The following is a 23,484-nucleotide window of genomic DNA, read 5'->3' on the forward strand; positions in this document are numbered from 1 at the left end:
ATGGTTTGCTACGACTGGCTACGAATTTTGCTTCCAAAAGCATGTTTTGGCTTGATCGTAAATACTTTCTTCCGATTGGTTAACTATAAAAACAATCTATTTCTAGCCAATCAAGTCAATGAACCTTCGTTAGCCACGTGCAAAAATATTTACTATTAAATCATGATCAAGTAACTGGTTATGCAGGGGTAGGCTAAAGTCATGAAATTTCAAATTTTTCAAGTTTTAAAGAACGAAATGTACAAAGTAATTAACTATCATTCAAAAATAATTTTCATTTGCTTTTTTAAAGCCACATTCTGAGCTTTTTAATGAAAATGATTTCGAAATTTAAATCTGTTATCATTATATCCTTAACCCCCGGGAAAATAACAGCATGTTTGTTTATAAAATTTGAGATTTTTAGCGGGAAATCAAACATAACAAACATAATGACGGTAAAAAAAAATTCATGCGGTCGGTGAGAGGTGAGATTTTTGTAGACTTTAGAAGTTGTTTTAGTGTTTTTATTTTTATTTATTTTATTTATCCTTTATTTAGAGTTGGGTATTAAAATATAGATTTTACAAATGAAAGTAAACTCTAATTAAATCCAACTTAGTAAAAATTAAAAAAAGAAGTAATAAAGTTAAAAAACACGTTACAAGTAAAATAAACTACCGTAAACAGCCATAACTTGCAACACGGACTTAACTTGCAACAGCTTTGTTTATTTACGTTTTCTCCACGTTGATTGCTTCGTTTTCTTTCATTTTTTCAGGGAATGTTCGAAATGGTAAACTACACGTTAATCAAGCAAAACAAGCCCGATTGAATAATTTGTTGCGAAGATGAAGATGAAAAAGTGAAAATAATTAGGTCACTCCAATAAACCCCCACGCGTGGGCGATTGACGTTCTCTTACGATGCGATTTCTAGAAAGTTCGAAAGAAGAAAGACGAGGCCTTGCTGGGTCGAAATCCGCAGCTCGTACAGTTTTTCGTTCTTCCGTATTCTTCGATTGAAGTTGCTAGATTACATTTCACAACGAAGAGACGTTTCGATGCATAAATTGGATAATTACCAATGCTTACATGTTAAATCAATCAACCATGTAACTGAAGGATCTCAGCTGAAGTTCTGCTTCCTAATGTCCCATACGAAAACTAATCATGTTAATAACAAGACTGGTGTCATAAAAGTGCCTCAAAAGAAATCAATAAAATCATTCGTCGTTAAACTGTAATCATCAATTTTACGATCAGGGGGTCAAGGATTATTCAAGTGCGTTTCTTTTATAAGAAAAATTTAATTGAAATAAGTTCTACAATTCGTTGGATTTACGGAAGAAGAATGAACAAAAGACAGGACGGATAAAAAAAAGCAACCCTTCAGGAATGAGGAGTAAATATCAGAGCCAATTTGTAAGAGTATAAGAAATGCAAGAAGGATAAGAGCTTCGGAAAAGAAAAACACACCCTGTACACGCTAATTTTGAATTTTTCTTAAGAACTTTTTCAATCAAAAGTGATTATTTTTCCTACAAACCTGTTCCGAATTTAGTTGAGATACAGGGGTGTAAAAGAAAGTATATGTAACACTGGATATGGACGTTTCGTCGATCGATATAGATTGTGAGACAGGGGTGTGTGCAAAGTCAACGCCAAATGAGCGTTATGAGTATTCTGATGAAGATGAGATGAGTATTCTGATGAATATTCCGGTATCTCGTCAATGGGAACCAGAGAAGGAGTAGCGTATTAGACAATCATTTCTCAGTCTAAGAGGTGTCACTCTTTGCGAACGCAGAACTCCGGGCAGACAGTGACGGGATACATGGTAAAAAGTAAATATCCGTTTTCTTCTCGAATTTTTACAAATCTCCTATATATAGATACGGTAAATCATGTCATGCCGAAACACCTGTCTCAATAAGCCCCTGTGGAATTTTTTCCCACAACGGGGCCAATACTTTCTATCAAAATCTCTATGGGGATAGGAATTCTATTGTTCCAAGCTTTAAAATACACAATGAAGATGGTTTTGGAGTGCAATTTTTTACATTGGATGGATTTCGAATGGGGATGAAATCAACGGGGACAAACTTTTTTGTATCTATTCAACGATTCAATGCAAAAATTAGATTCTGTATTTATATAATATATAAGATCGAAAACGCTCTCTCTCCGCTTTCACCCCGGAAGTAAAGTTCAATAGCAAAACGATGAATGAATTTGGCATACTATGACGAGGATCGGGGATTCCAACGGTAGAAGACGAAAGACTTAAAACAAATAATATATTGAACCGTTATTTAAACGTATAAGCTTTCCCGAGCCTATAATCTTCCTCGATGTCTTCATTTTGGTTTTATCACCACCAAAAAAATGTGTCAAACTTAAAATTTGAAAGAGCAAGGTGGTTGTTTTTTTGTGGAAACACGCAAATAGTGATACCCAATAATATTCGCTAAAGATTCTTCCCGAGAAAAATTTTACGTTTTTAGTGTTCTATCCCTATGAAAGTATATATTATATATGATTGAATCTCTCCAGTCAAAAACATCTAGTACTATATTTCGATAAAACTTTCCATTTTGTTAAGGGAAGACTTCTTGCCTTACAAATTTGGCGAATTCGGCAACATTTTTCACTCAAAAATTTTCATGGAATCTATACGCTATTTCCAAATTTTGAGTCCCATAAGATGGTAAATCACAATAAGGTACGGATGATGGTCCTTGATTTGTTACCGTAACCTGCCGTCGTAATCCCAACTTTTAATTCAATATTTTATTTCGTTTTCATCTCAGCATACTTTAATTGATTAATTTCGTAAGCTGTAATTTTGCGAGGCAAAAAGGTTCGTTTTTTTGAATTTATATTCACTAATCGGCAATTGCAAAACAAAAGTTTTGCGAGTATTGAATTTCGCAACTCAGTTTTCTCTCGCAATTTAGCAAGATTTTATTTTCGTGAATGAAAGGCAAACATTTGCAAAAAAGCGAAAATATAAATTCGCGAAAACTAATCCAATTAAAGTAGACTTTATTTTGCTTTAATTGAGATGGGGGTGTAGAATTATCATTCAACTCGTCGAAGGTACGAAATCCCAGATCTTCGTTACACTGAGCTTCTCCGCTTAGTAATGCCCCCCGTCTTTCTATCGATGTTTTTGCAAATGTTCCCTTATCGTCATAAAAAAGCCGAACCAATTATGAATTTGCATGTGTGAGAAGTAATCGTAATTCACAAATTGATCCGTCTTTTGTCTACAACAACGCACTCCATCGTTGTGCCATTTTTTAATTATGCTATTAAAATTTGTTGAAATCAATTTTTTTTCATGTGATAGAGTTGGCGCGTGTTCAGTATTTTGTTGTTATGAAATTAGCACCGTTGCAAGTTGTGGACTTTGAAGAAAAGTTTTTGGTCATCTTTGGATTAACGACGTTTTCGATTGAAGTTTCTGTTTGGATCAATGTATGGTAATCTAAAAAGGAATAAGGGAGAAGCTTATTTTGTGAAAGTTTCATTGCTATAACTTTTCTAGGTTAAAAGATATAGCATCGTTTAGTCAAAAAACGCTGTTTTTCGTTGCAAGTTATGGCCGTTTACGGTATAACTTTAAATGCAACCTTTGCAGGTGCATATCGGGGAAACAGATTTCAGAGCAGCCTTAAATGAATTTAGTGAGTCAAGATTTTTTATATTGGATGGTAATTTGTTCCAGGTGGAGACTGCTCTGAAGTCAAAGGTATTTACAGCAAAAACACTATCATATTTTTTATACAATGGTAAAGCTAAGGTGTGACCAGAACGGAGGGTATAAGCAGATTGTCCTGTATTGAAAATATCATGCATAATGCTAGGTCCGATGTGCTGGATTGACTTGAAAACCTCAACAGACAAAAGTTTTAGATTACGTGCATGAATAGTTTCTACATTACAATCTGCTAGTAAGTCCTCATAACTAACACCACTACTGTTTTTAATAGCACGGAGTGCTCTGTAGTGGCATTTGTCTATAAGGTTGCTTCCCCCTTTACCACAAAACATCCAAACCAGTGGGCAGTAATTAAAAGGTGACAAGATATAAGAGTTAACAAGAATCTTAGTTTGATCATCAGACAAAAAGTTCCTCAACCTACGAAGGGCCCTTAATTTTTGGTTGGATTGTTTACAAAGCTCAGTCACGTGAGGGACAAGAGAAATTTTATCATCGATTTTGAGCCCTAGAAGTTTCACAACCTCAACATTATTTAGAACAATATCCTTGATTTTCAAAGAGAGATTTTGATTGAATGTTCCCGGGTATATCAGCTGAAATTTTGATGGGTTAGCAACCATATAGTTATGCTCAAACCACTCTAATAAAATATTCAAATGATTTAATAAATTTCTATTTACATCGTCAATACTCGAACCAGTAGCGGATAAAGTATTGTCATCAGCAAAGTTTGAGATTTCTTGAATAATATAAAATAAATCATTAATGAATATGTTGAATAGTAAAGGACCTAAAATAGATCCCTGGGGAACGCCTAAGAAAATGTCGAGCCAAGAACTAAGATGTGAACCTATACGAACACGATGCTTTCTATTGCTGAGGTAACTATGCATGAGTTTTAGACTGTCATTTTCGAGGCCATACGCTGAAAGTTTGGCTAACAAAAGGTCATGAGGTAAGCAGTCAAAGGCTTTCGATAAGTCAATTAGAACAGCACCCACTTTTTTGTTATCAGCAAGAGCATTTTGCCAATTTCTTAATAGATTTAATACGGCATGCTGCGTGCTATGCCCCTTCCGAAATCCACAAAGGAGCTTTGAAAACGAAGATTCCAAATGCTCGTTAAGCTGATCTGCTAAGATACGTTCAAAAATCTTGGAGACGACAGGAAGTAAACTAATGGGTCTGTAATTTGACTTATCAGTCAAGGAGCCTTTTTTAAAACTTGGAATAATGTCAGTGAGTTTAAGCCTATCAGGAAATGTTCCTGACAAAAGACAGTCATTGAAGCAAAATGTTAGAAATGGAACACACGACCTGGCAGCAATTCTAAGCACTCGAGTCGGTATATTTCCACTTACAGATTTTTTTGGTTTAAGGCTCAAAATAGCTTTGAGAATGTCTTGCTCTCCAATTTGGGAAAACTCAAACTTAGCCTCAGAATTTCTGTGTGTAATGATTTCCCTGATGCTAGGATGATTTTCAAATTTTGAAATTAAGGAATTATCAGAATTCAAAGGCAAGCTATCGCAGTCCCAACTTGGAATATCAAGATTTTCGGTGATCCTATTAAAATAGGAATTGAAAACATCTGCAACTTGATTATCAGATGTATATAAAATATCATTTTCAAGCAATTGAATTCTTCCATCATTTACACAACTTTTATCAGAGAATTTAGGTTTGATGGCATCCCAAAAGTGTTTTGGCTTTTTAGTTGTGTTCATGAAGTAAGACTTCTTTGCTTTTTTATTCATTTTGACAACCAAATTTCTCTGACGCCGATAGCGATCCCGGTCCTCAGGTTTTTTAGATATATCAGCCAAAGTTTTGAGATGTGATCTCATCATGATAGCTTTTCTGAGATTCTTGGTCACATGGGGTTTGCTATTGGCTCTAAGATACTGGTTTTCAAAGGTGCATGTCTATTTATAATATTTGTAAAAATATTTTCAAATTCATCATAACTACTCAAAGCATTGTTGAAAATACACGTGTTAAGCTCTGAAAGAAATTGATCTTCGTTAAAATTTTTATAATCTCGATATTTTATAATTCTAGGTGGTAATTTTACATACTTAGTCTTAAGCATAGCATAAATCAAATGGTGGAAATCACTCAATCCCGTCTCTACTGTCCCTGATTTTTTGATAGAATTTGAATTATTTGTTAAAATCAAATCAATGCATCTGCCATTGACCGATTTAAAGCATGTTTTAGATTTTATTACGTTGGCTAATTCATAAAATTCAAGGAAGTTTTTTAGTTTCAAATCAGTAGGTTCAAGATTGAAATCTCCAGAGATATAGATGTTGTTATAATTTGGTTCATAATAATGAATAACTTCAGATAAAGTAGTAAAAAATAAATCAACTTTTATTCTATCTGGTCTGTAAATATTGATGACTAAAATTTTTTTAGATCTGAGCCTTAGTTCCAAGGGCAAGATATGTAGGGCAGGGTCTATTTCAAACTTAGTTAATTGACGCACAGGGATGTCGTTTTTTACATAAGTTAACAAACCCCCACTGTCTGAGCTACAATTGATACGAAAGGGAGGAAAGTGATAACCCTCAAACTTAAAATCTGAACTCGGAAAAGACTCATCTAGTTTTGTTTCTGCGATGGTGAGAACATCAAAAGTATTCCCAGCAAAAACTTTTAGACCAGAGAACTTATATCTTATCGAGTTTATATTCAAATAGGCAAGAAGAATATTGTTAGAGTTTTTGAGCTTAAGATTAACTACAGTGTTCAAACCATTCAATGCATTCAAATCTTCATCAACAACATCATTAACAACAACAAACTGGTCATCACCGTCAGCTTTATCGTATCAACAATTTTCCAAAATAAAACATTTTAGATTTTGCGCAAAGCAAGATATTCCTGACCCATTGAGATGCAATTTTCTCTTGGAGAGCATCTTAGGAATAATGTTTTTATGGTCGATCATATAGAGGTTATTTTCCTCACAAAACTTATCAATAACAGTATTTATACCTTTTACCATACTCTTCATCCCTGGTTTATCTTCTCTCACCAAGACTTGTGACATAACCAATTCAGTTGACGGACTATGATCATTTATCAAATTACGAATTGTGTCAAGGTTCTCTTTCGTATTGCATCCACTGGTCAGGTCGTTCGTCCCCACATGAAGTATGATACGTTTAGGTTTCCTTTTCACCAGCGGTCGAATATGGTGGATCATGTCGTCACTATTTGCTCCTGGGAAATTCCTCACTGTAACTTTAACATTTTTGTTGGAGAGTGTTTGCTGTTCTGGTCTAGCTTCATCTGCTATTCATCGTACAGAAAAAAAGTATGAAACAACAAGCCTCTTTATATTTTGTCTTCTTTTTGGAGAAGACTTGTGTCTTTATGGTTTTTTGACGATGACGACACATAGACCTTTTTTCAAAGAGGCCACCCTGTTGAATAATTATGTAGTCCAGCAGAAAAACATTGATAAAACCATGCATAATTATTACAATATGCATGATACAGTAATTATGCATGGCTCTATCATTGTTTTTATGGCTGGACTACATAATTATTCAACAGGACGTCCTCTTTCAAAAAAGGTCTATTGTCAGTTTAGTCTGGGGAGATCTATACAATACTCTCTATTCAAACTTACACCAAATAAGCAAAAATTCCATCAGAAGCGGAGATTAAATTATGCTATTTAAGGTGCCGTGGTATAGTGGTAGTCGACCTTGGCTTCTGTGCAGGAGGCCAGGGTTTGATTTTCACTCACGGCAGTTCACTTGGCAAGTGAACGTTCCTTCTCACCCGGGTCACGTCAACCCATGCCATGTGAGGGGAATTGGGTAGTCAGTTCAAGGTGCTGACGGGACGCTCATTAGTAAGCGTCTATAGTTGCGAGAATAGGCCTCTAAAGCCTCCTGCAACTCAACTAAATAGAAATAGAAGCTATACTCATTGAGAGTATGGTATTTTTGACCCACATTTGGTTTGAATTTCGTGCCAAAAAAGCTGTTGATAAGGTTAGCCAATCTTCACTTCAGGAGGGTCCCGCACTTCAAATCGAAACGATAATATCACGTGATTTCAACAATTGTTTAGAGTCAATAGAATTCTGCGACCAGATTTGGCATCTACAAAAATACCCGCCTACTCTGTTATTTCTATATTATAATTCGTTTTTAACTAAATGTTATACTTCGAAATCCACACAAACAGAGTATTTCTATTTCTATTTGGTTGAGTTGCAGGAGGCTTTGAGGCCTATTTTCGCAAAACTATAGACGCTTTCAATGAGCGCACCGTCAGCACCTTGGACTGACTACCCAATTCCCCTCACATGGCATGGGTTGACCCGGGCGAAGGTTCATTCACTTGCCAAGTGAACCGCTGCGAGTGGGAATCGAACCTCAGTCGCCTGTGCAGTAACCAAGGTCAATGACCACTATACCACAGCGCCAGAGTAGACGGGGTCTCCCAGCTATTGTCATTTAGTCACACTAGGAAATCAAGCTTTCAGAAAAAACAACATCAGTCATCTACAAGATGTATTTGCAACAACAAGGATGAGAGTTATCTGAATCAAGTTCAAGTTCCCAAGACAATAATTAAAACTTGAAAACTTAAAATGAGACAAAATGACCGATTGCGAAAGTGCAGCATCAACCAACTAAATTTTGTTATTCAATTCCCGAGACAGCACTTTGATTTTTATGGCCTTGTTTATACGCTAAAGTAAAAATAATTCCGTACATGTAAATGGTCAGTGTTTTAAGTCCAGCAATTTTGCGGTGCGTGGATCTAGGTGGGTTCCTTCTCCCCCGTAGATCTTTTTCTTGGGAAGTTGATCTTCAAATTAGTTTTCAAGGTTGGCTTGGCTCAAATTCTTTCATTTATGGCTCAAATTTTAGGTAATTTCTCATAGTTTTTGAAAACATTGAAATTTCATTAAAAAGCGCTGGGTTATTTGTTCATGAATCCCTTTAGAAGTTTTGCGGTGCATTTTTTTGCCTGCGAGATTGTGTCGCCATAAATTTTTTTTCAAAACTGGACCCTTGCAGTGCAGCCCTTAAGTAGGGAAAAGGTACCCTTACTGTGCATTTTAAATTGAATGGACCTCTCTCTGTTTTCCTAGTCAGAGAACCCGGGTGCAGCGTGTGCCATGGGTCGGACCATATGAGTGCCCCCCCCGGATTCTCAGTCAACGCTGATTATCAAATACATGGAAAAGAGATTGAGAAAGTTGATAAAGCGAAATACCTTGGTGTGACATTGCAAAAAGGTCTGTTGTGGAATACACATGTATCAAATATCTGTGCAAAAGCAAACAATACCAGGTTCTTTCTACAGCAAAATCTTGTCAAGAGTAACCCAGAAATGCGGCTTAAATGCTTTAAAATCTTCGTAAGACCAACATTAGAGTATGCATCAACTGTTTGGGACCCAGCTGGAAATGAAACTTTAAAAGCTAAAATTGAAATGGTTCAGAGAAAGAGTTTGCGCTGGATCTACAGCTCGTGGCAACAGACTGTAAGCCCAACAATGTTAAGAAGAAAAGCTGACCTTGAAACTCTAGACCAACGTAGATGCAGAGCTCGGGTAAAAATGCTACACGAAATATATCATTCAACAAAACAGGTAAATAGAGAAATGATACCAATAAAGCAAAGATGTGCTAATACAAAGTTTAACCCTATCCAAAGCAGGATAAAGATACACGCAAACTCTTTTATACCAAATACGGTGGGGCTCTGGAACAAATTACCAACAAAATTGACAAACATAAAAGACCTGGATGTTTTTAAGAAAGAAATGGATAAAATATCAATTAGCGATTTTTAATCCTATTAAAATATTCAATACTTTAAACATTATCTTATTTATTTTTACCCAAAATTGCGAATATAAACCTTTGTCAAGCTCTAACAAATTCACAACTCACTTCAGCTTTTCTCAACTTCTCGAGTTTACTTTCCTTCGACTAACTATCAATGCCAGATTACACCCTTTCCAATATATTGAGCCACGGAGGTAATGTTTTTAGATTAGAGGCTAATATTTTTATCTAGATCTTTATAAGGCGTAGTGGTGTAGTGGTTATCGTGCTTGACTTCTGTCCAGGAGGCTCGAGTTCGATACTCACTGTGGCACTACGATTCACTTGGCAAGTGAATGCTCCTTCGTCCGGGTCAACCCATGCCATGTGAGGGGAATTGGGTACCATAACTCTGATACAAGAGTATGGGTAGATATTTCAGACATTGTGGTGCGCCGTGACACTCAGGAGGTTCTACACCTGCGAGGACATCCGTTCTCCCGTGTAGTTCGAGTGTCGTGGTATACACCATGGCTCGGCAGCTCGCATCTGCAGGGTTGCAATGTCTGCTTGCGCTGTGATTCCTACTCCACCGTGGGTAGGACCCATTCCGATGCATCAGAGGGCATATCTATATCTAGATCTTTATATGTACATAATAAATTGATTTTTACTATTTATTACTAAAATTTAGTTGTTGCTGCACGCTAGCAATTTGGTCATTTTGTTTCATTTCAAGTTTTCAAGTTTTAACTAATTGTCTTGGGATCGTGAACTTGATTCAGGTAACTCTCATTCTTGTTGTTGCAAATACATCCTGTAGATGACTGATGTTGTTTTTTATGAAAGCTTAATTTGCTAGTGTGACACTCTTTCTCTTCAAAGCATTCTTGAATGCTGCTTTGTTATTATCTGAAAACACCACTTTTTAAATTTTTCTTGAAGTTACAACTTCTCCAGATTGCAATTAAAGATGAGTAAAACAACTGTGGTATGCAAATGCTTCATTTCAAAAGTAAGACTTTACAGTGTCAATAAATCGAAGAAGAAATTGTTCTAACAAACAGAGTGCAGAAAGATGAATGTCAAATAGACGCATTTTAATGTACATTACAATTAAGAATTATGTCATATTAGTGTCTTCTACCTTGGTACACCCGTTACATAGTGTTGTGGATTAAGTTTGATCAATATTACACTAGAATTACCAGGAATTACTTGTTTTAGTGACAATATTATTCAGATTAGAAATCCTGTTGTTTAAGTAAGGTTGGATTTGACAATGGATCTGATAATGGAATTTTACATTGATATTATGTAGATGAAAAAATTAATTTTTTATATTCAGGTGATACAAAAAAATGAGAAACATTTTCAAGCCACAGAAAGTAGCTGGCAAGGAAGAAACTAAATCTGACTTTTACAAAAGATGTTCACACACATACACATCAAAATATCCTTTCCTGACAAAGGTTCAAATCAAAGCTAAGGTCAATATTGCCTGGAAAAAGCTACAGAAGAAAAGAAAATCTTTAGAAGGTAAAAAAATACTGTTTATACTTTTTGTTATGGAATGTTGGAGTGTACTTTAGGCGTACAAACTTTCGCGAGCAGAAACTTTCGCGAGGACGAAAAATCGCGAAATTCACGACATTTACTTTCGCGAATTTAACGGAAAAATATTTTTCGCGAGCATAAACTTTCGCGAATCAAGACGTAAAATTGAGAATTTTCACATGAAAAAATGGCTTAGAGGGTCAAATACTTCTTGGATTGGCTTGAAATATTTGTCTTTTGACTTATTAGTATTTTAGCAGGCTAAAAAGTGCCATAAAAGTTACATTTTATTCAAAGTTTGAAGTTTAACAGATTTTCTATTTTGTCAAGAGTTTTTCGCGAGCATAAACTTTCGCGAATGGCCCTCCCTAGAATTTTTAAAGACATTTACTTTCGCGAAATAGGCCAAAATTCGCGAAAATCGCGAAAGTTTCTGCTCGCGAAAATTTCTACGCCTAAAGTAAGAGTAGAGTGGTAAGAATATAACGCTTAAAAATCTTTACATTTGGCAGTGTGTGTTCATCTAATATTTGTACAATTTAACAAAAGTTTTCTTATTTTGCATCTGAAAATAATGTCCAATATTAAATTGTGCAAATTTTTGTTCTCTATGTATTATTATTTCATCAGAAAATATATCTTACCGTCAACTGCTCTAACTTGGGACGATTGGTCGAAACATGGGACTGCTGACAATCTGGCCTGTATTTTCACTTACTGCTAAATCTCTTTGACAATAAATTTGTTTTGATAACTCCACCAAGTTTATCAATCATACTTCTTCGTTCCTCTTAGAGTACACAGACACTCGCGTGTGTTCCACTACGGATTTTTTTCATATTTTGATTTAAAAGCCTACTCGATGCGAAAGAGAAATCGTGTATTTTTTAATACGCTGTTCATTAACTCAAATCAAATGACTTTGGAGGTTCGGTGAAATGGTGGCCCATGTTAGATCAGTTGACAGACCTTCAATCCAAAAATCAACTGGAAATTAGCATTTTACAAGAGCAAATTCTTAGAATGTGACTTTGCGGAGCTGTATCTGTCTTTTTCATTGTACTACAAGTCTTTTTGCACACTTGTTTTAACATCTTTGAAGACCATTATGGCATCATTAGAATTAAATGAAATTGGCTAGAAGGTCCCTTTTTGAGCCTTTTTTTTGGACCTACCACGGAGGTCCTCTAAATTAAATGATGTTCGTTCGTTCGTCATTTTTAGGGAATTATGAGCATTTCTCGCGATTGGTTTGGTACTTTTTTCTAATTCTTCACTTTGTTTTTCTTACCATTATTGCCATTTTCTCATTGCATTAGTCGTCAGGTAGGTCCATTTAGCATGTAGCTTGTTAGTCCTAATTTTACAGATTTTCAAAAATGCTAAAAATTGCTCATAAGAGGGCCCTGTCACAGCTACAGTTTCAGGGAAAAGTTCTTTTGAGATCTTATCAGTACTGTAAAAGTTTGGGACCATGAAACACATGCATTCAGATTTTAGCTTTTTTGAAAATGTCAAAAACGAAACAATCATAAAACATTGTCCTTTTAGAGAATGGTTGGGAAAGTGCTAGGGACATAATAAATAGAAAGAAATATTTAACTTTGAAGAAAAAGCTTTTAAATTTTTTTAAAAAATAGGTAAGAATAAGATAGGTGGAAGTAAATTAGTCTAAAACATCTAGCTCCTTGAACATGTAGAAAAATGTCATTGATAAATTTAAAAAACCCTGTTTTTATATCTTCAGAGATAGACGTTGGGAAGAATGATAATTTGGATGTTTCCTCAGAATCCAGCGCTTCACAATGTGTAAGTTATTAAATACCTTAAAGGAAGAAATTTCGGCGGATTTGGCGGATTTGGCCAGAATCCGCCAAATTAAACTCCCGCCAAATTAAACTTTTTGAAAATATGGTTTCTTTCAAGGTGTTTTTGCATTTTTTTTTGCTGTTTTTACGCCATTTTAAGGATAGTTTTTTCAGCAAACTCCAAATTGAATTCCCGCCAAATTAAGTTTTTTCGTCCATCCGCCAAATTAAATTCCCTCTAAAAAAACTTTTTCGGCCAACCGCCAAATTAAATTCCCGCCAAAATTTCTTCCTTTAAGGTATAATGCGTCTGGAAAAATTGACTATCGAATCATTTAGCTTCTCCATGGATAGTAACAGGGCGGAGTTTTAAGGTTCATCTGAAACGCTATGACAGCTACTTTGTTAGTAGTTCAAAGGTTTTTGTTTCACATTTCCCGTTTCATGTCAGACACGTATGTTTTATATCAGGTCTGCCTATTGTTATATTATGTGCGATTTTGTACTGGATAAACAAAAAAATTCCCCTATTTATGATCAATCTTTCTCCACATCCGTGTCGATTCGATGTGAAAAAAGCTTGTAAATTACCTTAAGGGAAATTATTTTGGCAGGAACTAATTTTGGCGGATTTAAAATTCGCCAAAATTAGTTCCCGCCAAAATTAAATATTTTGCTCCCTCGTCAAAATAAGTTCCCGTCAAAATTTAAGTTTTTGTTTAAATAGCCCCTGAAATTCATCGAAATTGCTCAAAATAAGACAAAATAGAACAGATTTACGCCGTCATTCGCCAAAATTAGTTCCCACCAAAATTAAAAAATTTCATCATTCGCCAAAATAAGTTCCCGCCAAAATTAAAAGTCTTTAAGATTTTTGCTGAACGCCAAAATTAGTTCCCGCCAAAATAAGTTCCCTTAAGGTAAAATTGACGATATCAAACTTATTTAAAAATAAAACCTTTGAATTTGGGTTTTTGGAGGATATTATAAAGGGTTTTCATAATAATCTGATTTTTTTTACAAATTTATTTTGGAATCTTCTTCACATTTCCTTAGGTAAATCAATGTCGTAAGAGTGCTCGTGCTCGATGAGTTAAAAAAAAAGTTCTATTTTCTACAAAGTTTAAGAAAAAAGACTAGCAAAATATTTTCAAGAAACGAACTAAAAAACTTATTTTTTGATACATTTTTTATGAAAGTAACAGAAAATTACTACAAATTTGAATTGATTTTAGAGAAAAAAGGCCCTTGTCAAGGATAAGTGGTATATGTTTGCAAAATAGTTCCTATTTAAGATAAAAAAAATCTTAACGACAATTTTAAATATTTTTCTATTTTCAGAGTAGAGATGCTGTTGTACCATCTCCTGAAATTCTAAACGATGAAGATTTGGACAAATTGGAATGTAGTTCGAATTCCACTTCAGTGAAAGAAGTTATGGATATTCCGGACACTCCAGAAAGTGGACTTTCCCCTAGCGGTAAAGAGAACATTTCTCCGGTCATTCTTGAAGGCGGAAAAATCCAAGACGTTGTGGATTCTTGTACTACCGAAGATGTTGTTTCGGAAGACATTGAAATGATTGAAATAAGTAATCCTTTAACTAAAGCTCCTCACCAAAATTTTATGAAAGAAATTGAGCTCATTGAAAACGCTGAAAGTGATATCGGAGACGATATTGAATTCAAGGTGACGTGTAAAACACAGACCGAACAGCAATCTAAATCGCTTAATGAGGATAAAAAGTCTGTAGAATGTTCTCAACACGAGGATTCTGGATTGGGTGAAAAGCATATAGATTCAAAACTTGATGATTGTCTGGATGTTGAAAATAGAATCGACCTAGAAGAGAGTTCGTCAAAGAACGTTTCAGCCTTGGTCGAAAGTGACAGAGAATCTAACATTGTTGATTTGGGGGAAGATGAAAAATCTCTTCACAATATACAGTGTAGTACTGATAACAATTTTAAGTTGGATTTAAGAACAGTTGAAAAACAAAACGATATTGAGGTTACTGAGATCCTTGACAGTCCACCTGAAAACCAAAAAGTTGATAATGATGATGATTTTGCGAATGAAGAGCTATCTGGTAATAAGCCTGGTCAAGTAACACACAAGAATAGTGAAAATACTCAAGAGAGCGTGCATTTAAACAACGAAAAGAATGACGAAGAATTTACACTTAAAAACAACGAGTCTTGTGTGGGAACTGGATTAAACAACGGAAAAAGTGAAGAAATTTCAGATGCAAGTGACGTAAAACAGCTCAAAAATGAGGATTCAAAAAATGAACTTTCCTCAAACGAAAGAGATAATTCGAATGAACCTATCGATGGAGACGTTAAGAAACAACCAATCAGAAAAAATGAAAACAATATTCTTGAAAGAGAACAACAGATCGAATCGAAATTAACAAACGGGGACGTGAAACTTTCATCTCTTGATAAAACACAAAACCAGTGCTTAATCAACCGAAATCAATTCTTCAGTGACATTTTAAATCAAACAGAGGATTTAGATGATAGAAACCAGGCGCTTACAGTTGATGTCGCTAAGGATGAGTGTAGAAACCAGCCCTTTGATGAAGGTGATAGTGGTTTCTTAACAGATTTGTTCAGCAAGCGAGATGGAAACCGTCCACCTGTCAAGACTAATGATGCAACTGGGTAAGTGAATTCGTTGAATATTTGAATCGGATATTTCTCGACGCTTGGTTTTTTAAAGGGACATTAAAGTAGTAAAATGTAAATATTGCGCGAACCACGTGTCATTGAAGAGAACAATTAAAGTCACGTGTCTAAAACAAACTCCAAAACAATTGAACAATCAAAATCAGCCATATTTGGTTTTATTTTTTATTTTGACATGTGATATTTGTTTTGATTTTGTATCCGCTGCATACAGTTTGTTTACAAATTTCGCAAGTACTGTTATGTCCCTTTAAGCTACCTCTAAAAGAATCCAAGAGAACTCACTCGAAAACCCTAATCTAACATATAATTCATCCTGCAATACCACTCTCTTTTCTAAAGAGGTGTGGTAAATGAGCCAAGGTCTTTATAGTGAATACCTGTCATGCACAGGGTATCAGAATCTGCTTGAAGATTATCAAAATTCTATTCCGCATGAGAGACATTCACTGACTCTCTACGACGGTGGAGTGCAAACTGTTTTTTAAATTTGAATCGCCTGTACGCTTGTGTTTTCGATACCGTCGAAAAGAATTTTCCTTGTATTTTCGTTACAAGTCTCCTCCAGTTGACCGCGCTTCTAATGGTTGATATAAAGTCTGTCTCGAAATAATTTGCAGCTGGAGAAATAAATAGCTGTAACTTTTGATAGAATTCGAATCAAGTTACGGTATTGTGCTCGTTAAAAAGATATTCGTGAGTGGAATATTATCAAGTAAAAAAATTGAGAAATAAAAGGAAAATGAAAATGAAAAATGAAGAAGAAAAAAATTAACTTCTTGTAGAAATGTGGTATAACTATCATTTTCACAGGAGTGACTCTTCAATCTTTATTCATCATCACTGTGAAAAAATTTTTCAAAAATATTCATTCAATCAAAAGATATCAAACAAAATTTATTGCTGGTTGACTCTATAAAGTACTAAAAAACGACAAAAAAAACGAAAAAACCTGCCTTTTGTCGATCAACCAGCAATAAACTTTGTTTGATATCTTTTGATTGAATGAATATTTTTGAAAAATTTTTTAACAGTGATAATGATCTAAGATTGAAAAATCACTCCTGTGAAAATGATAATTATACCACATTTCTACAAGAAGTTGATTTTTTTCTTCTTCATTTTTCATTTTCATTTTCCTCTTTTTTTTCTCAATTTTTTTGACTTGATAATATTCCACTCACGAATATCTTTTTAACAAGCACAAAACCGCAACTTGATTCGAATTCTATCAAAAGTTACAGCCATTTTTTTCTCCAGCTGCAAATTATTTCGAGACAGACTTTAGAAGTAAAGACTACTCTCCTGTACTCGCGGCTTTGAAATGCCTTCAGTGTGGCTTCTTTCTGTATATTCATAAAGTCGTTATTTTAGCTGTTGTGTCAAAAAAAAAATGAATTGCTTTAATAAATAAGAAAAATCTAAATGTAAAAAAAGATATTTTTGCGAAACAAGACTTTTAATAATCAATAAATTACAGTTATTTTCTCGTTAAAATGTAAAATTAGCGACTAAAAATTGTAAACCTGTTTTCAACAAATTAGGTTTGTCTGTTTGATCACAAATAAAACAGCAAAAAATACTCATTTAATAGGAAAACAACACCGATGCATGCAAAGCAGACTTTAAGTAATTTCTTCTCCATTCGAAAATTATAGAAATATCTTTCCAACGTTAAATGAGTTTTTTCAGAGGCAGACTTTTCAGAGTATCAAAACAATAATAAACGAAAGATTGTTCATAACACTAAAGTATAAAAAGTTTACAATTTCTATTTTAACTTTACTTTTTACCCTTTTGAAGATGAAAGCGCTTAAAAATATCTTTCCAACGATTCATGATTTCTTTTCAGACGCAGTCTACTTATGGTATCGAATAACAACAATGGACGAAAGATCGAAGAATTCGATATGTTGGGTAACGAGGATGACATCTTCGCTTGAAAAAAGTTTATTTTATACACCTTTTCGACCGTAGCTGTCAATTGCCGCGCGGGCTTTTTTTCGTTTTAACACCCTAAAACCGTCCCAGTCTTTTTTTCGCACTATAGACATTAGATAAAGGTGTCAAAAAGGATTGGATCGAGTTTAGGGGTGGGGGAGCCCGCTCGGCAATTGGCGGCTACGGTTGAAAAGGTGTATGAATTGTATTCTCAGGTGCTTAAAAAGCGATCCAAAATTTTATCCATCCTTTATAACCATGAACGAGAGATCTGTATGAGGTGAAGAGTTTATTTATTTTTGAAAATATTTTTTGCGGTCAAAAGGAACCTCATTATTTTGCTCTAAAGCAGTTCGAGTTTAGCCTATATTTAGCCTTTTGCTTTACTTGGCTTATCTTTTAGTATGTAGAGGTATAATCTTAACACCCCAACGGCAATTAGGCCCTCTAGTTGATCAAATTTTGAACGTTTTCAACCCCCTGTTTAATTTAACCTCCCCTCTGATAAATGCCCTTTCTGTTCACATTTCCAACGCCCCGGTAATAAGCCCCCCTCCCGTGTATTCCAGTCCCCAAACCCCCTTTTATCAGGTTCCTCGGAGTTCTTTGCAAATAAAGACAAAATTGAACAAAATAGGTTTGTTGAAAAATTATTTTTTATTTTATTTTTTTTTCAATTAATATTTATTTCAATTTTTTCAAAAAAGACAATATTCCAATATTTAACCTTACACAGAATTAGGTCTTTTTCTCAGTTTCTTTCGCACCAGCAGGATATAATTGATACCTTTTCGACCTCCTCAACCCTTTTCTTGGCTCTCCAAATCTAAGTATATCGTTCGAGTCTAAATTGTATAAGAAAATTGTAAGAACATTCTAAGGCCTTTCGAACTCTAAAACATGCAATCTGCCGGGGATAATCTTTGAAAACGGTAAAAACGAAATCCGTACATACCAGGAGTGTACACTCGTCGAGTTTTAAGGGCTAGGGATAAATCTTAAAACTTTCAAAAGCAAGAAAAAGTGAACTCTTAACCTGTTCCGGACGAGAGAAATGCACTTTTAGAAAACAAAAACATTTTGCACGACACCTCGTGCTCTTGGGAAGGCTTAGCTCTCGAGTTATCCTTGTTTGAAGTAAGGTCCTTAGAATGGGCCACCCATTGACTTCAAAGCCCCGAAGGAGCTAGTATTCTACCATCCAAAACGCGCGACTCGTTTGGTTTTTACATAAAAAAAGCAATCTAGATCTGTTGATGAAGTCTAAAATCCACTTTTCCGAAAGAAAATGTATGCCAACTGAACCCAAAAAACTAGCTAAAACAATCCAAAGAAAAATTAAACCAAAGTTTTAACCTAAAAATTTCAACCTCGCTTCGCTAACCCATTTTAAAAATAATTCGCTAAAATTATTGAATATCTTCAATTACATTCCCCAGTCTTATCTAAGGAAAGAAACTTTCGCGGAATTAAATTTCACAGTTCACAGCTCAAAATTCGGAAGTTTCGCGGAATTTAACCCGCGGTTGCGATGAATTTTTGTTTAAAATATGGCTTATTTTGCCCCAAAAACACCAACTCTATCGGTGATTTTTTAAATCATGAGAATATTCTTGTTTCGCAGATTTGTAAAAAAACCGTAGATAGTGTACTCTTTGGTGCCAAACCCCCCGGACGTTATTAGGACCCCACTTGTCTATTAATTTTTGAAAAAATTCCTAGCTACCAAAAGGAAAGTTTCTTGATTTACTCTAAAAAGCCTAAATGTAGTCTATTTTGACCCTTTTTAGGATTTTTGAAAGTCCATTTTCCAACCCCCCCCCGGTAATTAGGCTCCCCCCGTTTATTTGATTTGAAAAGTTTTTCCAACCCCCTCGTTTATTCGAACCCCCCCCCCCCGTTTATTTGGCACGTAAGAGTAGACAAATAAATTTGTAACACCAAAAATTTTTAATTTAACTTTGCATCATTTATTTTCTAGTATGATAGTAAAAGATAACATAATCGACGGAAGAAAAAAGAGAAAGAAAAATTAAAAATGAAATTACTTTTATTTATACAAAATGAATATTTTTAAATTAGTATAAAAAAAATTGGAATATTGTATCTACTGAAAAATGATATGGTTATAATTATCGACCAGAAATGTTCCAAAGTTTATATTTTTTGACATTTGACCCAAAAAGTTAAGTATGTTGTCCAGTACCTTTACAAGTCTTTCTCCAAATAAAGTCAAGTATGTATGCCTTTGCATCGAGAATTACTCATAAACCTCAAACAAAACAAAAACCAATGTTCTCGCTTTACCTCATACTTTGCTCCACAGCATAAATATTTCCAATCAAAACTCGAACTTCGTCGATATCAAATTTAACATATTTTTCAACGTTCTTTGTGAAATGCACATCACGATATCTGAGGAAAAACAAAATAGAGAATAGTCACTTGCTTTGTTTTAAGAGCCTCTTTGATGCCAGTAATAATCCAGGCAGTATGGGGTTTGGGCTATCATTTTGGCGCTGACAAAGGTTTGGGACTATTTTTAGGTTGTCAACGGTTTTTTTATTCAAAAGTTATTAAATTCGGGCTGCACTTACAAAATTCTTGGTTTGCCGTCACCCGACCCTAGATTTTGGAGGTGGGTCGGTCGGAAAAATTTTTATTTTGTTCATTCATGGAATTTTTGTCTACATTTTGCAATTTTTGTAGAAAAAAAATTCGCGAAACAGCAATAAAAGTTTTTAGGTCGGCAAGTTTAGAGAACAGTCGCCGGCTGACAGCAAACCAACATTTTTTTAAATCCAGCCTCGGCTGTTGATCTATTTTTTCAGATTTTGTTAAAAAATAGTTACACATTTCTATTGGTAAGCAACGATTTTTGTGATTTCTAAAGAATTTTCTCTGAATCAAAGGAATAGAAGGATAAGAATTATTCATGAAATTCTTATTTTAGGTTTTTAACGAAAGAAACTTTTCTGGGAAGTTATTTTGGCGGATTAGTAGGGGGAATTTTGTTCGATTTTTTGAAATCGCTCGAATGTTTTGATCAAAGCACTTGTTATACATTTTTGCAAAGCTAAGGGGTAGGGGAATCGAAATTACAATGTTTCCAATTTTTTTCGGACACTTTGATGTGATTTTTGGACAAATATGACGGTCTCAGGCAAAAATCATAGGGTTAAAAATTAATGAAAATTTTAGCTCGAGAAAACGGAGACCTGTTGTATATTTTTGGAAAGCTCTCAAAAAATTAAGATTAGAGATATATTGCAAGTATAGGTGATTTCAGTACCCAACTCGAGATATTGAGCTTCAAAAAGCGTAAAAACTGGACAAAATAGCTGTTTCTGGCTGAAAAACACGGTTTTCAAGGGTTAATATCTCGAGTTAGGTACAGAAATCACCTATACTTGCAATATATCTCTAATCTTAATTTTTTGAGAGCTTTCCAAAAATATACAACAGGTCTCCGTTTTCTCGAGCTAAAACTTTCATTAATTTTTAACCCTATGATTTTTGCCTGAGACCGTCATATTTGTCCGTAAATAAATCACACCAAAGTGTCCGAAAAAAAATTGGAAACATTGTAATTTCGATTTCCATACCCCTTAGCTTTCCAAAAATGTATAACAAGTGCTTTGATCAAAACATTCGAGCGATTTTACAAAATGCCCTCTACTAGATGACAGAAAAAAATAATTTGGCGAATTTCAACTATATCCGTTTTTTTGGTCCAGCGCGCAGCAGAATGGACCTTTAAAAAGCAACTGATCGAAAAGATTTTGTCTTTGTCGGGGCCTGTGCGCGCAATAAATTAACAAGTCCAGGCTAAACCAACCGCCGATCTAGAATTTTTGTCCCGCCGTCCCGCGCGATGTTTGACCTATGTTTTGGATTGAATTAGTAGTAGAGTCAAATTTCTCGGTTAGATTAAAGGGTTGTTTCAGGTAGGGTCAGGTAGGGCTAGGGTTAGGGATAGGAGTTACCGAGTGGTTAAGGCGCTGGCATTCTAATCATAGATGCTTTGTATATAGTGGGTTCGAATCCCATCAGCCGCAAAAGTTTCGAAATTTCGGGAAATACATCAAAAGCTTTTAAAACTTAGCAATACAAAGAAAGTGTCAAAGAATAGAAGCTCAGAGTGGAGGATGGGAAGGAAATTTTTTGCGTCACTTAAGGAACCCGGTACGAACGACATTCGGTTATTGCCACGTCAGCTGGACCTTCACGCCGCTCCGGCTTCTTGTCTTTTTTTAAGGTATGTAGCTTTAAAAAAAATCACCTTTGAAGGAAAGCAGTATATTTTGGAACGACCAGATCGCAGATGCGATCATAAATCCTTTTCTTCAGCTCCATATCGGGGACTGTATATTGACAATGTAGTTGCTTGATGTCTTCAATATCTGTGTTGAAGCCCTGGAAATGAAGGAGGAAATAAAAATTGGTTTTATTGTTAAGTCAATGCCGGGAGGGGGGGGAGGTGCCGCCCGACTTCCGACCCTTGGACCCTTACCGGGACTAAAAAGGAGAAAACAAAGGAAAATTTTACGACCCTTATTGGGACAATTTTCCTATTTCTCCGTCCCTTAGTGGGACTGAAATTTGATTTTCTGATTTCTCCGACCCTTAGCAGGACTTTGGAAATCCAAAAAAGGTACTCTTAAGTGTGGCACATACCGTACCCTCCATTTGCCTAAGTACCCCCTCCCCCGGGAGTCAATGGAGGTAAAAGAGCTGATAGGAGTATACTGCTAAAATATGTTTGTCAAAACTATTTTAAAATATTCATAACTACAACTTTTTAACTTTTCAACCTCTTTTAGTCCTTTTTTCGGTCATTTTAGGTCTATTTTGATCGAAAGGAGAGTTGATACAACTTACCTTAAATTTTTCCTTGATTGCTTGCTTTTGTTTGTCTTTTAGCTGTGAAAAAATAGCAAGTTAATTTGAAGATAGACGCCCTTGTGACAACAATAAAGTTTTAATCCATTAAAATGGGTTGAATGGGTCAAAGATACTTTTTCCATGGACATTTAATTTGAAAAAATTGTGAAAGACCGTCTGTCCATGGGGTAAATTTGCTATCTCCCATGGGGTAAATTTAGTGTCCATGGGGTAAATCTCAGTGGCAGTGGCAATGGCGATGCTTGATACTTTTTCAGGGTCAAAACACGTGTCTAGGGGGTAAAAAAAATCGTAACGTCAAGAAGAGATCATTGATAAAATACCCCCTACTAAACCACAACCTTGCGCACCGTAATAAGATGCTCTACCACTGCACTACAGTCGCTACCAATAAAAATTAATCATAAAAAATTGGCCTTACATGTCCTCCCTTGGCATCAATACTTCTTTCACCAGCACTTTGTTCTAAATGGTGCGTCACACGAATCCAACTAACACGAAAAGAAGAGAGAGTACACATTATCTTTTTTCTTAAAAGGCTTGGGGACACGAGAAGTTGTTTTCGCGTTGCTACAATAAAACATGCTCCAACCCACCAACACAATAAAAAAAGTGCATGTCTCATGGTTTCTTTTTTGTTTCATGGGATAAAAAGTGAGGGAAATACCCAAAAGACACGCTGATTTTGTCCCTGGGACAATGGAGCAAAATTGCTTCGAATCAATTTTTCTCCATTATCCTAGGGACAAAAGTGAGTGAAGCACAAATGTTTTTAAAATAAAAATGGGGTGGAGACACGAGAAAGCGTCTCAGGTTGGTGGGATGGAGCATGTTACATTGCACCAACGCGAAAAAAACTTCTGGTGTCCCCAAGCCTTAAGTTATTGAGTCAAAACTACATTCTAGGGGATCCACCCCTTCCCCCAATATCAATGTTGATGGCGGAGTCTTGTGAACGTGCAAAAATTCAACTCCTACATTGATTTTTGGGGAAAAGGGGAGACTTGCCGTTGGAAAAGGGTTATCAGACACCAGACCTCTACAAAACCGCTGGTAATATAAGAAGCAC

The 23,484-nt window shown here is 35.3% G+C and overlaps 2 protein-coding genes across 2 annotated transcripts in view; one reads left to right on the plus strand and one right to left on the minus strand.

Annotated features, from left to right (window-relative positions):
* Positions 1 to 10,865: 10,865 nt before the first annotated feature.
* On the plus strand, positions 10,866 to 17,567 carry LOC136815361 (uncharacterized). Its single transcript, XM_067071802.1, has 4 exons — positions 10,866 to 11,053; positions 12,819 to 12,880; positions 14,221 to 15,545; positions 17,422 to 17,567. Exons 1-4 carry the CDS (start codon positions 10,876 to 10,878, stop codon positions 17,510 to 17,512), a joined length of 1,656 nt encoding a protein of 551 aa, XP_066927903.1. The 5' UTR covers positions 10,866 to 10,875; the 3' UTR covers positions 17,513 to 17,567.
* Positions 17,568 to 19,470: 1,903 nt separating this feature from the next.
* Positions 19,471 to 23,484, minus strand: part of LOC136815344 (exocyst complex component 7-like) — a 42,067-nt gene continuing 38,053 nt past the window's right edge. The window contains exons 26-29 of the mRNA XM_067071785.1: positions 22,837 to 22,906; positions 22,392 to 22,433; positions 21,793 to 21,926; positions 19,471 to 19,925 (exon numbers count right to left, since the gene is read on the minus strand). Of these exons, the coding sequence (XP_066927886.1) occupies positions 19,814 to 19,925; positions 21,793 to 21,926; positions 22,392 to 22,433; positions 22,837 to 22,906 (358 nt within the window). The 3' untranslated portion in view covers positions 19,471 to 19,813. The remainder of the gene's footprint in view (positions 19,926 to 21,792; positions 21,927 to 22,391; positions 22,434 to 22,836; positions 22,907 to 23,484) is intronic.

Source organism: Clytia hemisphaerica, unplaced genomic scaffold (assembly GCF_902728285.1).
Source record: "Clytia hemisphaerica strain Z4C2 unplaced genomic scaffold, Clytia hemisphaerica genome assembly, whole genome shotgun sequence".
NCBI classification, from domain to species: Eukaryota; Metazoa; Cnidaria; class Hydrozoa; order Leptothecata; family Clytiidae; genus Clytia; species Clytia hemisphaerica.